This window comes from Clytia hemisphaerica, unplaced genomic scaffold (assembly GCF_902728285.1).
Source record: "Clytia hemisphaerica strain Z4C2 unplaced genomic scaffold, Clytia hemisphaerica genome assembly, whole genome shotgun sequence".
Lineage (NCBI taxonomy): Eukaryota > Metazoa > Cnidaria > Hydrozoa > Leptothecata > Clytiidae > Clytia > Clytia hemisphaerica.
In genome coordinates, this window is record NW_027104297.1 from 1,487,819 (window position 1) to 1,505,027 (window position 17,209).

A 17,209-nucleotide genomic window follows, 5' to 3' on the forward strand; every position below is an offset into this window, starting at 1 on the left:
TTATTCTCTAGATTTTGTTGACTTTGATTTCTTTGATCTTGTGGGAGTTCCCTTGATGTTTCTTGTATTATTATCTTATTTGATTGATTATCTTATTATTCATCCATACATGAGCTAATGAGACGAACCCTCTGTCACAAATACTTCTGGAAATTTCAGACATAGCAATTAAACCTTTGGGAAAATAAAATTCTTAAACAACTTCTCACAATAGGTGCTGAAAACACTTAGGTATGTTGACTCCCTGGAAAGTTTAAATAAATGATCCTCATGACCGTCTTTATTTTTGTATTTTTTCACTAATGCTGTATGATAATTTCTTCCTCTGGACTACAAAACTGAGGGTTATTTAAGGTTTTAAATCTACACAAGAAGACATATAATAAAAAATAGAACTTGGCTCAAAGATTCCTTCCACAGTTTTGATTTTGAGACTACCTATTTTTTTTGATGCCAAAGTATGATTTGAAATCTCAAATTTTCATGCCTCACATGTGCCTCTCGCTGCAATTCTATTGTTTTCAAACAGAAAGTAAAAATTATAAACACAAACCTAAATGTCTCTACTTTGAAAAACAAGTAGCCAGTTAAATTTGTAGGTTGAAGGACTACACGCTTTTTTATAAGAATACCGTCTATGAGAATACCAGGAAAAAAATTGCCCAATCTATATATTAATAGCGGTGGTTTGTGTGTCTGTGTGTCACCACTTTCGTTTTTCGCTTTGTTTGTGTTTTAGAATTATGACTTTTAGTCTCTTGCTCCACAAATTTGTTCTATTGGATTCGCGCCATTTGCAAACGATTTCACAAGCAATGTTTTGTTCTCGATAAGTTTGTTTTGATTGACAGATCGGATAAAGCCTGGTTTAGACTTTATTCAGCCTTTGTTTTGAAATTCAAGGCCCATCTACATTAGTAATATTAATTTCTGCCCAGCTTTGCCTGATCCTGTTTTTCACTTTTCTTTTGTTTGAAATGTTTTCGAATGTATTTAACGATCGTATTTATTAATGACATTCGAATTCTTGTCAAAACAAAACAAGTTTCTTTTATAGAAAAGAACATTTCAAATGTAAATCAAAACATAAATTTAAAAAGTTTGTCGAACAATAACAGCATTCAAAGGGCGATAACAAGTAAGAGAAGAAATTAGTCCATCTCTTTCTTCATATAAAGATATAAAAACATTTAAGTGGTTGATACTGCTCAAAACTGTGTACGTCATTTGACATATTTAAATTCGAAAAGTTATGACAAGGGTCTAAAAAAAGCAATTTAGAATTGACTTAATTTATCTTTTTAAATCTGATAAAAACAAAGTTGCACTATCCTTTGTGGCTTTCCCGTTTTTTCCTAAAGAATTGTCATTTCTACATTTCACTCCTCTTTACCATGACATCTTCTCAAATTGTCGAAAACTGGATGGCGTATTTAATGCGAGCGAAGCAAGAAAAAGATCTCCGTGGGAAGGTTAGAGTCAAACTTTGAAGATATCTTTTTATTCATTTGATCGTTTTTTTAAGCCAGCTTCAACATCCAAAGGACTTTTAGTGCGTTCAGCTACAGCTTAATCGGCGTGCGGGTACCGGCTAGTTCTTATAAATACCCTAAGAATACCTCAGGGTGAGTTTTAAAGATTTTGATAAAAATAATGTCATTTTCTATTTGGTAACAAAAATAGTGGCTTTTTTGTGTTATAAGGTAGAAATACAATTTTAGCTTCAAATGTGCGCTTAATCTGGTTAAATAACAAAGAGCTCAAAAAGGTATTTTTCATGTTTGTATAAAGGTCAAGTCTGAAAAAGTAAGAATACATTACGAATATTTCACCCTCAATTTCAGCAATTTCTTAAGAATACTTGACCCCCAGCCAAAGTACACTATCCTTTAAAAAAGCATGCATGAATGAAAGGGCTCTTTGGGATGAATCTCATTTTTAACCTGGTTATTACTTTATCAAAGATAACTTATGTTTTAGATTTACCAGGTGTCAAAATTGGCTACATACACGGAGTGAAGAACTTAACAGAAAGCAACACCCCTGACAAACGTAATTTCTTTACATGCATGCTTCAAACAGAAGACTCAATAGTTCACACAGTATGCCTCAGCCCAACAAAGAGAAAGCTATTTACAGAAGTTCAAAACTCTTGCGTACCAGTCAAAATCAACAAAACCACCAATGCATCAGGCTCAGGAGACATCTTTGTTCACTGTGACTCAAAGGTATCCTTCATGAAGTCTGTGCCATTTCCTTATAGAGGTGGTGATGTCAAAGGTGAAGAATTTGTATCGATCTCTGATCTCTCCCAGCTTGCACCCTTTAAATTTGTCAGTGTCAGAGGTCAAGCTTCAATTTTAGATGACCCAACTGAAACAACAATGAACCTCTGGCAAAGTAAGAATTAACGATTACCGACAGCACTGGTGCCTCTACTGTGTTTATGTATGGTGATTATGTTGGGGCTTTTAAATGTGGTAAAAGCTATGAAATTAAAAATCTACGACTTCGCAAAAATGCCAATCTAAAAGAGACCTTCAAAGAGATTGACAATTTACAAGATCTAGCTACTGTGATGAAAGATGGTGATGTCACTCTTCGAGATAAAATTATTGGTATTTCCAAAGGAAACGTTCAATTCTTTTGTATTTTGTGCAACAAAAAGGCAACACTTGTCATAATGATAGTACAGTTGAGTGTGTATCAAAATTGTGCCAACCGTCGTTTACATTGACTGTGCCATTTAAATCTTTCAATGACACTTACAAACTTTTCTTCAACAATGAAAAGCTTCAGAAACTATCAGAAACTTTTCTCAGACAATTTACCTGAAATCTTGGTTACATTCAACAAATTTTCCAGTTAAGAATGCTGTTATGCCGGAATGAAAATTCCAAATATCTGACTTTATTCTTTAGTCCACTGGACTTTTTTATTTATACGACAGTTAGTGCTTATTGTTTGCTATTTTTTACCCCTACCTTAGTCTTGTTTTCTTTTGTTTTGGTAATTTTAGTGTATATAATATCTAAAATATAATCTTGCATAGGTTGTAAGACATAAATGTATGGTTAAAGTTTCTGTTTTCAGTTAAAACTGTCAAAAATATAAAATTTTCTTTGACTGAGAGTGAATCGTGCATTCCTTTTTAAATAGTCTTTAGCTTAGGTTTTTGGCAAAGTAACCATTTCTAAACAATTTTAACTGGAATTACTCAATAATCACAAATACCTCAAAAGTCAATACACCGTTTAACAGTGTCGACTGCGCACATGTATGAACAATTTTCTATTGTTTTTATTTTGGCAACCACGGGGAAACTTCACTCTCCCCCGTAAAAAATGGTAGGTAAACATCCAGTTCTCATAAGAAAACCCAGCAGAGAAATGCTAGGTAAAGAACTCCTTTTAATCATAACTTCTTTTCCTCTAGATGAATTTTTGTGAAATTTTCAGGAGAGATACATAAAATTGCCATTAATAACATGTTCAATTGTTCATTCAAATGTTTCCTCTTTAAAGGAAAAATAAAATTGGCAATGTTTACATTCCTCTAACCTTCCACAGTACTTAAGTGAGCATTTTTACCTACCGCCTCTACGGTGGAGAAGGCGAGACTGTTAAACGGTGTATTCTTTTTTGTAGGCTTTTCTTGGCATCAGATTGCTGAGGTTAAGTATACCGGGATAATCACGACGACGGACGAAAATTGTAATAGGCTAGTGAAAATACGACATTTGATTGGTTGATACTCACTAGTCTCTTACATTTTTCACTGCATGAAAAATCTTCTTTCCGATTGTCCGATAGACGGTGAAAAGGATTTCTTTCTTCTTATTTACGTGCACCGTAAAGGATTTCTTAAGAATTTCGTAAGAACGAAAAGTATCCTTTAGAAGCTTTCCGAAAAGGTTATATTTCCATTCTTACCTGCAACCGAAAAGTACTGGAAAGAATACCTGTTTCTTTTTAATTTGCGAAAAGGATATCTTTTCGGTCTCAAAATTGCAGGGAAAGGATTGATTTTCTGATACACTTTAATGGAAAGACTATATTATTTTATAATTGTCCGAAAAGAACTGCTATCAGACGGTGAAAATTCACGGAAAAAAAAGATATTCTGCTAGTATATTTATATAAAAAGAAAAATTTAATCAAACCTTCCGAAAAGAAATACTATCAGAACAAGAAAGTGTACGAAAAGAACTAATTTTCGGATAAAATATTTGTTAAAGGAACAGGTTTTCATAGAAGCTCTTGTATAGGAAAGCTTTCTAAATTCGATATTGTATACAGGAAGGATAGATTTTTTGATCTTTTTTGATGGAATGACTAAACTATTTATTTGGTGGTCGAAAAGTACTTCTGTCAGTCGACGAAAATTCACGAAAATATTAAAAGGATTCAGCTTAATTTTCATAATAATAGAATGGGCAACTTTTCTTGAATTGAAGGCAACTTTGTAACCCGGAGTTGCTCAAATATTTTCCCATTTCCGAAGAGATATTCCAAGAATAAAAAAAGAGTAAAAATTTTACTCTATAAACTTAGGAAGTTGTTAGACAAAAAGAAAAAAGATTGACAAGATAATTTCAAATGTAACATGTCTCTTTTTATCAATAAAATATAAAGATTTTTAAATACAAAGGGTTTCTTCACTATTTACATATTTACAGGCTATTATTTTGAATGTTACTAAGTTTTAAAATATATAAAAGTTACTAAATGTTAGAACATATAAAAGTAAAGATTTATTCCTTTAAAATTCAGATCTAAAAAAGTTTATGCGAAATGTAATAAATGTTTGAAATTGATTTTAATGTACTGTGTTTAAAATTTTCACAGGGGATAAAATATGAGATAAATCATCAGTTTTGCTTTAAAAAATAGAAATGTTAGTCGCTTTGCTCGTTAAATGAAGAACCACAAAGATCAAGTAAACACGGTTAAGCTTAGGCTAGAGATATCCAAGAAATGTGGCCAAACAAAGTGAAAACAGCACCAATTTAGACAAAGTTCCGACAGAGGCTAAGACTTTTTTAGACATCAGATTTGTTTATAACTAGACTTATTTTTTTACGAAAGAGTAAAACGATGCTATAAATTTTTTTTAAACATTACATCTGAATGCAACTAAACTTTACTACTAGTTACATTCAAATGTGATATCTAAAGAAGTCATAGCATCCTTCTGCGCTTTGGTAAAAACGATTCTGTTTTCACTGGGTTCACCCACATTTCTTGGACAGGCACGGAACTGTGAACCCTTAGCCATGTTGCTGTGATCAACTTCGTCCAGTTTTTCAAAAAACTTTGTAATCTTTGCTGGTCGATTTAACTTTGGTCGAACCGTGAATGACTTTGTTCTTCCCTCTATCAATTCATCTTCAGATGAGACCAATTCAGCAGATATTAGTTTCTTCCAAGTTTCTTTAGAGTGTCTGTCCAAAGCTGCCTTTTCTACTGCCACTTTGCGCTTATTCGTTTTCTGATAAGAAAAGATAGGAGTATAATGATCATATTCTTGCAACAAGGAAATATCAAAACCATAATAAAAGAAGAATTCAAATTGAAAATCAATTGGTTTAAACTTAACGAACACAAACCGAGCGAAATGAGAAGATTTTGGATTACAAAAAATTGAGACTTTTTTATCAACGTGGATTGGAACAAAAACAAATACTGGAAACTCACATAATCTTTGCGCCCACGATGGCTCATCACCCTGTTGTAATTTTCAGCTCCTATCCTCTTTTTTTTCTTCTCTGTGTCCACTTTACCTTCAAAGCTGATGTGTATGGCACCTGATGATGACATAAAACAAACTCAACTGATTAGGAAATGTATCCAATACTACAAACACCCCAAAAGAAGCGATCAGTCGGTCGGAAAAATAATAAACGTTGGATTTTAAGGGCTAGAACAGAGCAAGACCCTAGATAAACTTATTGGATGTGCATAAAGAGAAAGTGTTTGTCTTACTTTTAATTTCCTCAACATTTGCCAGTGGGTTGAGTCCGCGTACAACATTGACCACTTCGTTAGATATAGCCAGGTTTTCGGCAGAAAATGGGCTAAAAATAAGAAAACTTATGCTGTAAATTATCCAGTTATCATTTACTTAGCGTAGTATTATAACTTTGTCAAGTAATGTTAAAGTTCAGCTTTATTAAACCATAGTATAAAAAAGCCGCGGCTGGAATATGTACCGCATTGTCTTCTCAATTAATTGCTGTTCTATGTCTGTCTCCGAGCTCTATAAGAACATCAAGTGCTCAGTTTATTGTTGGTAGATAGTTTTTGAAATCGTTCTCTTATTTTCCTTCACAAAATGTTTTTTTATTGCTAGATATCTTTGAATCTGTACCCAATAGAACACTTGAACTAATTTTTGACATATTTTAGGGGTATTTTGTTGAAATAATAGTTTTTCGCCAAAATTAAAATTATAAGAACTATATTCAAGATAACTACTTTCCTGTCAATTTGAATGATAAATTTTGAAGGTGCTGGCTTGAAATTTTCACAGTATTATCTTGATAAACTTTTTCATTGATTTCTAAAAAGATTTAACTGAAAAATTGTGAAGGCATTCGAAGGCACTTTATTAATTTTTGAGTTCTTTCAGCCCAGCCATTTTGTGCTTGTTTAAATTTCTTATTGTTGATCTTTCCTTTACGATGATTTTATAATGCAAGTGTATTATCAAGAGCATATCATTAATGTCTAAACGCACTGAGAAATAATTATTAACGACAAACCAATAAAATTTACCATTAAAGATGGTACATTACTGACTTCTTGATCGACAAAATATTCATCAAATACGACAGAGATAGAACAACAGAAATTCAGATGTTATCATTCCAGCCGCGGCTTTTTTATACTATGATTAAACTATATAAGCAGGCTCCCAAATAATGAAAAAAGAGGAGTATGAAAGACCAAGAATTATTGAAACTATGCCCAAACTATGTCATTGATTGAAATGATAAAACTGGGTAGAGTAAATTACCTTCTCTCATCACTATTCAGATTCCATTCGTCGAAATCTTCATCATAGTCGCACAGCTTTTTGTATTGCTTCCTTACAGCTCTCTGAAATGAAAACGAAAATTTGATTTTAATTGACCCAGTAAAACGTAAATCTAAAAGCTCAGTTGAGTGTTTGGTATACATCATTCATTTACATTTGGATCTCTAATTAAATACCTTTGATAAAGATCAGTCAAAGTGATTTTAACAGCCAAAATAATGGGATAATGTTGTGTCTGAAATCAGTATACAGTATAATATTAATATAATTCTAAGTTCCTTAATTATAAGGAACTAGAAAAGTAAATCAAATCACCTTTATTTCATTTGAAGCAGTCCATTTTTTCTTTCTTCTCTTTGTCCGACTGATTTCATCAATTTTACTTGTTAGTTCTGTATTTTTTTCGTCCAATTCTTTATTTCTGTCATCAAGAGACTGGCACTTGTTTTGTAGTGCAAGCACCATTTGATGGAGCTCTTGTAGTTGAGGTGTAATAGCTGGTGACAGAGAGAGAAAGAAATTTCAACATTCAATCAGTAGACCTTTTACCAGTTGTAATAACATGTTTTACCAGTCGATGACATACGCGGGAAAAGTTACACCATCGTTGTGCGCTTTCTCGGGACAATGCTTTGAGTGCTAATATGAACAAATCCTATTCAATATCGGCACACGCGCAAATGTTGGAGTGATAGTTGGATAAATCAAATTGCTCGGGAAAAATCAATTAATCACGCGACGTTAGCCTAAACGCTTATATAAACACCCCTGTGTCACAGACCCGGTGGACTCCCCACCCCGGTGGAAAAATAGGCCAAAAAATCGTCCCCGGTGGAAAAAATATCCTACAATTTCAACCCCACTGCGAAATTGCTCTATTATTTTATCACCATTGAAAACTGGATGTAAAAAATTGCACTCCAAAACCATCCCCACTGGAATTTTCGAGCTGGATACATGCGCCGCGGCTCGACATTTTAAGTGGTCGGGCCACATAATATAGTGTGTAAGGAGGCGCCACCTTTTGGCGCCGACGGGATAAAAAATTTTGCGAATTTCACTCCTCTAGATTGGCTAAAACAGCCCCTTTTCTTGAAGAAGATAAAGCTCATAAAGCGCTTGAAAATCATGCGCAAGGTAATGTTTTTATCTTGCAAGAAAGCAAAAAAATGGAAAAAAAGAAAATAGAAATACAAACAATTAGATTAGATTTAGGCGTGAACGTCGTAGTTCAATTTATTTCTCTAACTGACTTTTCAAAACATTTGAAAAAAAATCTTTACTCTGAAAAAAATGGTCGGGCCGGCCCTACCGCTTCCGCGGCGCCTGTGGAAACAATAGATTTTCTATCCCCATTAGCATTTTGATAGAAATTTTCATCCCCACTGACTGAAAAAGTTCTACCGGGGCACTGAGACAGGGGTGTATATAAAGATACAATACAATGTTGCAAGTTACTAAAGTTGAATTGAATGGAAAAAATTGCACTCCAAAACCATCCCCACTGGAATTTTTTAAGATTTATAATCAAATATTAAAAATTTTCTATCGTCATTGGGATTTCAATAGAAAGTTTCATCCCCATTGAGGGAAAAAAATTCCACCGGGGCACTGAGACAGGGGTGTATATAAAGATACAATACAATGTTGCAAGTTACTAAAGTTGAATTGAATGGAAAAAATTGCACTCCAAAACCATCCCCACTGGAATTTTTTAAGACCCCTGTCTCAGTGCCATAAAGAATTTCTTAGAATCTGCGTAAAAGTTGCATGAAAAATTTTTGTGATTTTATTCTTTGTTTAGACTCAATTTCCTATCAAGAGGTCCAAAATTTCTTGGAAAAGTTTGTAATCCTTTATGTAAAAATTGAATGACCCAATGCTCTCTGTTCCTTTCTTGTTCCTGGACCACTCTTCTCTACTGAGTCAAGCTTAATCACTCAAGAAGACACTGAAAACATTACAGTAGTCTAGAAAACCTTTTCACAGACCTGTAAATGTGTACAAAACATGGAAATTGAATACTTACTTATTCTCCGGTTCATGTGGACTTTTTGGTGCCAGTCGTTTGCCTTTTGACGATTTAGCAATACATTGAAGTGAATATTCCTCAAAATCTTCCATAGTTATTATTTATAAAAAAATATAATTTCTTCTGTCTTGTTCCTGTTGGTCCGTTATCTTCGGTGGTCAAAATTAAAATAAAAGCTCGTGGTTATTCCCGTTTGCCAGAAACTGTCCTAAACTTACGGTTGCGAGAAATATTTTAACAATTAAAAAACAATTGAAATTATTTTCGTATCTCGTAAGAAAGTACTTATCGCGAGTATTTTCTCTCTATTTGATTGATCAAAGAATTGTATGTTATTAACAAATTACTTATAAATTGATTATTTGACGTAATTGTCAAAAGAGAATTTCCTTTGTCATTTTTCGACAATTAGAGGGGAGCTTTGATGGTAATAGTGAGAAATCCCAAAGATACTCGACGGTTACTCCTTCTATACAAAATTTGATACTTTTATAGATACTTTTGAAAATGTGTTATAAGTAAATATATTTGTTTTCTGTATTGATAGCAGAACTGTGAAGTAAAATTCAAGAGCAAGCTTAAATATCTGATTTTTGAATATACCAAATTAGACCATAGATCATGAATCAGTAAGTATTTGCTACACTTTTTCTGTAATTTTTAGAAGCCGATTCGATCAAACTTTTTAAGTTTTGTCTAAAAAATAAAAACTTTTTGCAATGGTTTTCTATTAATACATCCCTTCTCATGGTTGGGACCATTGAGTTTCAACCCCGAAGGGCTAGAGGTCAATCTCTAACCTTTCTCAGGCAAGAAAAATTGAAGCCTTAAAATATGCGCCGTATTTTTTATGACGGATTGAATCTAGCAATTCCTTTATTTTCGAGTCATATATTTTTCGAAATTAAGCGGTAAATTTTAGTTTCAATCAGTCATTTGTGTAAAAACCAGGCGGGTCGCTCAAGGCCGCGCAACTTTGGTAGGATTTGTTGGCTTCAAATTCTACCAAAGAGATTGACTTCTAGCCCTTCGGGCTTATACTTCATTGGTTGGGACTCCACTGGGCCGTTCCAGTTATAGTCTGTTACCCCCTACTGTAGTGGACGACACGGAATTTCCGTAAAAAAAGCAACAAAAACATTACCGGAATTTCCGATACCTAATTTGAATTCTTTAGCAGAATTCCGACGCAGTTAGATATTGGTCAACAAAATTCTGATACCAACGACAACACTAATAAAACGTGATAAAACGCTGATTTCCGTTACTCTGTTTTACAATGACTGCAGATTTCCGTAACTTTTTGGTATGCGTCCACTAAATTTTCCGATACAATGCCCTAAAATAGTCCTTGAATTTCCGTAACAAGCGGATACAAAATGAGGAATTCCGACCTAAATACTACCAGGGAAAACAATGTCGTCCACTAGGGGGTAACGGATGATAACTGGAACCCCTGGAAAATTTGACCGAAAAATCATCCCAGTAGAAAATATTATTTCAATTTTAATCCCAGGCGAATTTAAACAAATATCGTGTATTTTTTTTTATCTGCACTAAATTTTCTGAATTGAAAACAGTGAAATTCAAATCCCAACAAAGAATATATCAACCCCCACCGAGTTTCAGTCCTTTATTTTCACCCCTTCTGGCTGAAAAAATTCTACCAGTTCTGTGAGAAGCCCGTGAGAAAGGGGTGTTTAATATCTTTATACACCCTTGTGTCACAGACCCGGTGGACCCCCGCCCTACTTGAAAAATCCTGTTAGAAAAAATACCCTAAATAAATTGTCGTCAATAGGTTTTTGAAACTGTCTATATTATTGCTTTTTAGAAAATGCAGTCGTTGTGGAGAAACGTTTGTAGAAAGCTATTATTTTCGTCACCTAAATAAATGTCAGCGATCAAAACGTGCCACTGAGGTTAACTTTGACGAATTTAAATATAACACGTCAAACATTTCATACAAATGTCCCAATTCAAATATTGAACAAACTCTGAATGATTCAACAAACCAAGAAAACGTAATCAACGAAGATGAACAAAATCAAAGAAACTTGGTATTTGAATGTATAGAAGAATTTGCTTCAGAAGAAGTTATTAATGAAATGATGAATGGGTTATACGACAATACCGAACCAGAATCACAACCAACTTCTCACCAAATGGCTTGGCTTGTTTACTTTCTCGCATTTTGGCAGTATACGTACTCTATCACTGATACCGCAATGAAATCCCTGATAACTTTTTTGCATGTTTTATTCAAAATCCTAATTCCATCTAGTGTGATTGGGATGTTTCCTCGATCGCTATACTTATTCCAGAAAGAAATTGGATTCCCAAAGAACAGTTTTAAGAAGTATGTGGTTTGTACACAGTGTCATAAACTGTATCATCTTGAAGACTGCTCTTTTAAATTACGAGGAGAAATGCATTCTAAAAAATGTGATAACATTTTGTATCCAGAACATCCTCAAAAAGCGAGAAGAAAAGAATGTGGCCAACTTTTAATGAAAACTATTGTTTCTCCAACAGGAAAGAAAACTTTATATCCATTTAAAATATACTGCTACAAATCTCTCAAGGAAAATTTGCAGAGTCTTCTTCGTGATCCTACTTTTGAAGATAAATGCGAGGCCTGGAGAAAATTGGAGAAGCATCCAGACGTTTTGAGTGATGTTTATGACGGGAGAGTTTGGAAACATTTCAGTGATGAAGAAAACGGTTATCCTTTCTTAAATGAAAAGAGAAACTATGGCTTATGTTAAATTGTGATTGGTTCCAGCCTTTCAAACACATTTCAAACTGTGGAAAAATGTTATACTTGTTGGGATTATACCAAACATGGATAACGAACCTCCAACAAACTCTTTCTTGAAGCCTCTTGTTGATGAATTGCAAGAAGCTTGGATTGGATATCAATTACTTTCAAATCAAAAGATGAAGACATTTCGGTTAGCTTTACTGATTATCGGATGTGACATCCCAGCAGCTAGAAAACTATGTGGTTTTTTAGGTTCGTATTTTTTTTAAAGTTGCATGTACCAGCAGGTATGTTTTAAAAAGTCTTTGACAGCTCCCAGTCACTTTACAGCTGCCTTCCTCAATGTTAAAACACACACCAAACCAACTTAAGCTTTTTAAAAATATCGTTGACAGTGTTGATACTACTTTTAAAAGGATTTCTTTAATCATAACCCATTTGACATACAACGTAGTTTTAACGTCCATCTAACGTGATATGAACGTTACATGGATGTTGAAACAACGTCGTGTGCCAGGTGGGAATAAATTTTTGAATTATTCATATGCAGATTTATTGCAAATGAAAAGTTATTTTAAAGCCCAAAAGTACCAATTTGGGGATGCTTGAGATAAATTAAACTTTTGTGGATTTTTACTGAAGTGTCTCAAAATGATTTTTTCTCTATTTCAGGTCATAGCGCCAAAAAAGGCTGTAACAAATGTGAAAAATCATTTCCTGGACAAGTTGGAGATCGACTTGGAGGAGTGGACGCCACGTACTGATGCTAGACATAGAGCACAGATGATTGAAATCTTGAAAGCTAAAACAAAAACTGACAAAGAGAATTTAGAGTCCGAATATGGCACACGATACTCTGTTTTGGCAAATTTAGAGTATGTAGACCTTATAACGATGACTGTTATAGGCCCGATGCATAATCTATTTTTGGGTAAGTTTCATATCGAATGCCCTTAGAAATAGATGTTTTGCATATTTTAGCTCTTTCTCCGTCTAATTATAGTAAGCTTTCGGATAATTACCCATTTTTTTTGTTTATAAGACTTGATTTTGGATTTTGTCATATCATGATACGACGAGTCTAAAAATGTTTTAATGATAGGTTTGCCAAATCATGAAGGGGACGGATACTTTCAAAAAGTGGTAACTCTTGGACTACTTGTTTTTGTGTTTACCTCTTTCAATGAAATCGGAAGGAAATAGGTACCTAATTTTTCAATAATAGCACAAATTTCTCTAAAAATCTCTACTGACATTGATTATTCATGTATTATTTATATTATTTATAAGATATCAATACTAGCAACTATAAATTGATAATCATTTTTTTTTGTTTACAATATATCATCAAACAATACAGAGTGACCAAAGAAAAAAATAAAACAGCAGATGTCGTAACAACTGTCCTACATATCTCACTTGAGTGAAATTTGCAATCAAAAGAGGAACTCAAACCAATAAATTGGGGATCAGATTTATCTACTTCCAATATCTAAGAAAAAATGGAAAACATAGTGGAGGCTTCGAAGAAAGTATTTCGGCGTTGCAGATTGAATTATCTCAATCTCATGTGGCATTTCCAAGCAATCAAGTAGAAGAGTGGATAAAGCAACTGGAGAACTCAAAATTACGGCTTTGTGTTAATCAGGTAACATTTCAAATTCTCTATCGACTTAGCTTTAAGTAGGATATTTTTCAACAGCTCAAATTGTTATAAAAAACTTTCTGTTACTTTTCACTTGCCTTTAATTTTGGTTACAATAGAAAGTGTCAAAAAAATAAAATAATATTAAAATGTATGGGTGAATTGCACCAAATCTGTACATATCCCGTCTGTAACCAATTTGGGGTTGTAGTAAAAAAAGTAGCATAGTTAGCTGTTAAAGTCTTTTTTATTTTGAACAACTCCATTTTTATAAAAAATTTGCATACAATTAAGGGCAAAATGTTTCTTGATTTTTTCACAGGGACGAAAATCGACCAAAATTTCACATTTTTTGAAAAATGTAAGAATTTCTGCATACTTTGTGTCAAAATTTACCATACTGAATGCCTTAGTTTTATCTCAATTCTTTATTCTTTCTAAAACTATATAATCCTAATTTTATTTTCATAATAATTTTACATTTTCGTTTGACTTTAACATTTCTAGTTTATGCTATGTTTTGTAAACAAAAAATTTCCCGTCCGTAAGTCATAGCTAGGCCATACAAACAAGAAACTGCCATTTCAATACTGCTACACTATTTCAGGGGTATCATAGAGAATACCTATTAGTTTTTTTATGTCCAATGTTTTGAATTCTCGAAGATATTTGTTTCTGAGCTTTGTTTTTGATTTTGTCCCGTCCGTAACCATGATGTTAACATAAATTACTGAAGCTTACTTCAGTTTGAAAGTTAACTATTTTGGGGAAAGATAAACCTTATTAGTGGTGCTTGAAATTTATCAATACATTTCAATTTGAATTTCATATGGGCTCTCAGCATCACCTTGAAGCTAATGTCCCGTCTGTAACCTAAATTTTGAAAAATTGGGGGAAACAGATAAGCCTGTTTGTAAATCTTTTATAACTGTTTAACATTATATTTAGCACTGAAAAAAAGATTATCAGTCCTTAGAATACACTGTAACAGCCAGTAACAGCCTATACTGAATTGACATTTTTTACATTAGAAAGATATTATAAATAATTATTTGGAATATCATTTGGATTACAGAGAAAGATCACTTCAATTTGCTGTCAGTTCACAGTTTTGGGTTCAATCTCGTTACAAGGTAAAAAAGTTTACATTATGCAGTGTTTGTTAACTTAGTATATAACAGAACTAAATGATAACCCTTGAAACTATTCAATAGAGAAAATTTTGTCAAGACTACTGATTTTGAGGTGTGGACTATAGTAAACTAGATTTCTTTTTGTTAAACAGCACTGTTGTTGAAGACAAAGAAGCAAGCAATAGTTGTGAGACCAAAAAAGGTAAAGAGTTTTATCAAAGAGCAGATAATAATATCTAAACTTTCAAGGTCTTATAAAATTTAAATTCTATATATTCTTACTGAAACTTCGTGGACTGCTCCACTACAAGTATTGCAAGCGAGAAACGTTCTGTTAATAAATTTTTATTGTTAAAAACTTTCTTTTTGAATCTCCTTTCTCGAGGTAACCACTGCATCTTTGTTTAGAATGGAAGCCTTGGATCAGAAAAAAACACGACAGAAAGAAAAGGCTGTGAAAAAGATTTCGTCAAAAGCTCTACAAAGATTCGAACCGTCATGACTCTTTCAAAAAGCAAGATGCAGAGCGAAAGAGAAAACACCGAGAATCAGCACGTCAAAATATGTCAAATGCTGAGAAAAGCGATGTGAGAGAAAAAGAACAATGCTGGACAAAAGGTTGTAGACAAATGAAATTTCAGTGAAAAATGATGAGAAATAGAGCAAAATGACTCTTCAATGTGTCTGAAAGGGGATGGAAGTTAAGAAAAACACTTTTGAAGTCGTTTCATTGCTTTTGAGGGAACCACAAGCAAAAAATCAGCGTTTTGATACTGGTGTAAGCCAGTTAATCAAGCCCTTGTGGTTTGCCCTTGCGGTTAGACTGCATTGGGTGACTTTCAAAGACTTTGGATGGGTTTGGAAAGCACCCAGAGCCTCTTGGGAACTTGTTTTTGATCGATATTGAAGTATTTTGCAAGTATTGCAGAAGTCTACAAACCTTTTGTCCAGCATTGAACGTTTGCGTAAGAAACTGTACCGACTGCAGAAAAAAGGAGAACGTGATGCAAAGAAGGACCCAAAGAAACCACAAGAAATGAAAGCAGAACCATTGCGGCTGTTAACCGAACACAGAGAAGATATGATCAAGAAATAGAACACCATAAAATAAAATTAATTGAACGCAAGTTTTCACGTTGGTCGTTTTCGATAGCAGGTGTGACTTTTCCTACAACTTCCTCGAAACTAACGGCAATAAGTTTTTTGACATTTTTGTTTTATCGACAAAACAATGTTCCAAACCATATGACAATTGTTTCTTCTCGACATTCGATAAGGCGGTATCAGAAAGGTTTATAACGGGTACATCGTAGCTCTTCCAAGTCTCGGATGATTTTTGTGACAGGTTCAAGAGTTTCTTGTTTTTGGTAAATAAAGATTCTTTCCGCCGCTTCCTCAAAGATAAATGGATTCTTTTTGTTAACAAGTTTGAGAGTATGGAACCACAAATTGATCTAAAAACGTTGACTTTGTCGCGTAAATCAACGCAAATCATTACTATGTTTCGATAAGTGTTCAAATAATAACTTATTCTCAGTTTCATGTTTCAATTTTGACGACATATCCATAAAAATAGCTTTCTTAATAAATCCAAGAACAAAACAAACAAATCATTGTAGATAAGTTGAGTGAGATATCGCCATGTTGTTTTTAGACCAGTAAAATCTATTTTAAAAAGATAAAAAGCTTTTCGGCTTACGCCATCATCAGTTATCAAAAAAAATTATTTTTATAAAAAAACACACTAATTTATGTGTTTCAGTTTTGTCAATTTTCATTGATTTCAAAAGATGAATGTACTGTTGGAACTCATCCTTATGCCAATGTTTACTATTTCGCAATTTTCTATAAATCTTTTGTACAACATGTCCGGAAATGTATTGAATCACATAAATATCTTTCTCGGTCAAAACAATTTTTGGAGCCTCAGATTCAGATTTCCTGTTCAATAAATGAGAGATGCATCTATTTGATAAATCATGCATCAGGAGATGAATTGCTCTTTTGTCAGTTAGAAGGCTTTGTATGTTAACTGACGCTTGGTGAAATCTTTCAAAAAATGAATCAAAATTACTTTCCTTCAATTTGAGGATATCTTCCTTCAAGGACAGAAATAGTTCATTAGACTGTTCGTCTGAGGCTTCAAAGCCCTGAAAATTTGCACGAAATGCCTCTGGATAGCACAAATCACTAGCGAGATGTTGACATACATTTTTTATGTATCTCTTAACTCTCTTAACCTCTGGCTATATGACTGTCTGTTTTTTCATAATAGGGAGGGCTGAGCTTTATCATACTTTAATTTAATACTTTGACATCACAGACAAACGACGAGGTTTTGTTTTGAATTTTTGTAAGCTGAAAATGGAAATGAAAACTTTTGATACGTGATACTTCACATTGGTTAAAAGATTTTCCCCAGTGTATATTAATTAAAAGCAATGAATGAAATCTTGTAGTACCTATAACTCGATACAAAGCAATGGTGCTCTATAGGGGGGGGGGGGGGTTCGAAATACCATTTTCCGTCAAAACTTTTGCGGAATACCGGAATCCCGAAAATTGAAAAATAATAACACCATCACACCGGCTTGTAC

At 33.5% G+C, this 17,209-nt stretch overlaps 2 protein-coding genes across 2 annotated transcripts; one reads left to right on the forward strand and one right to left on the reverse strand.

The window, feature by feature from the left end:
• Window positions 1-5,087: 5,087 nt before the first annotated feature.
• Window positions 5,088-9,162, reverse strand: LOC136817257 (uncharacterized). The gene is made up of 7 exons (XM_067073589.1): window positions 9,068-9,162; window positions 8,351-8,364; window positions 7,354-7,535; window positions 7,018-7,100; window positions 5,985-6,076; window positions 5,697-5,806; window positions 5,088-5,490 (listed from the first exon to the last, which is right to left on the reverse strand). Exons 1-7 carry the CDS (start codon window positions 9,160-9,162, stop codon window positions 5,149-5,151), a joined length of 918 nt encoding a protein of 305 aa, XP_066929690.1. The 3' UTR covers window positions 5,088-5,148.
• A 449-nt stretch (window positions 9,163-9,611) lies between these two features.
• On the forward strand, window positions 9,612-11,871 carry LOC136817216 (uncharacterized). Its single transcript, XM_067073555.1, has 2 exons — window positions 9,612-9,699; window positions 10,905-11,871. Exons 1-2 carry the CDS (start codon window positions 9,692-9,694, stop codon window positions 11,836-11,838), a joined length of 942 nt encoding a protein of 313 aa, XP_066929656.1. The 5' UTR covers window positions 9,612-9,691; the 3' UTR covers window positions 11,839-11,871.
• The last annotated feature ends 5,338 nt before the right edge of the window (window positions 11,872-17,209 follow it).

Bases quoted from the DNA above. Each gene is read 5' to 3' on its own strand.
- LOC136817257 (XM_067073589.1), bottom strand. From the start codon at position 9,162: ATGGAAGATTTTGAGGAATATTCACTTCAATGTATTGCTAAATCGTCA. The intron at 6,077-7,017 runs GTAATTTACTCT...TCTTATTTTTAG, and splicing joins CTGAATAGTGATGAGAGAAG to CCCATTTTCTGCCGAAAACC. The intron at 5,491-5,696 runs GTGAGTTTCCAG...TTTTCTTATCAG, and splicing joins ATCGTGGGCGCAAAGATTAT to AAAACGAATAAGCGCAAAGT.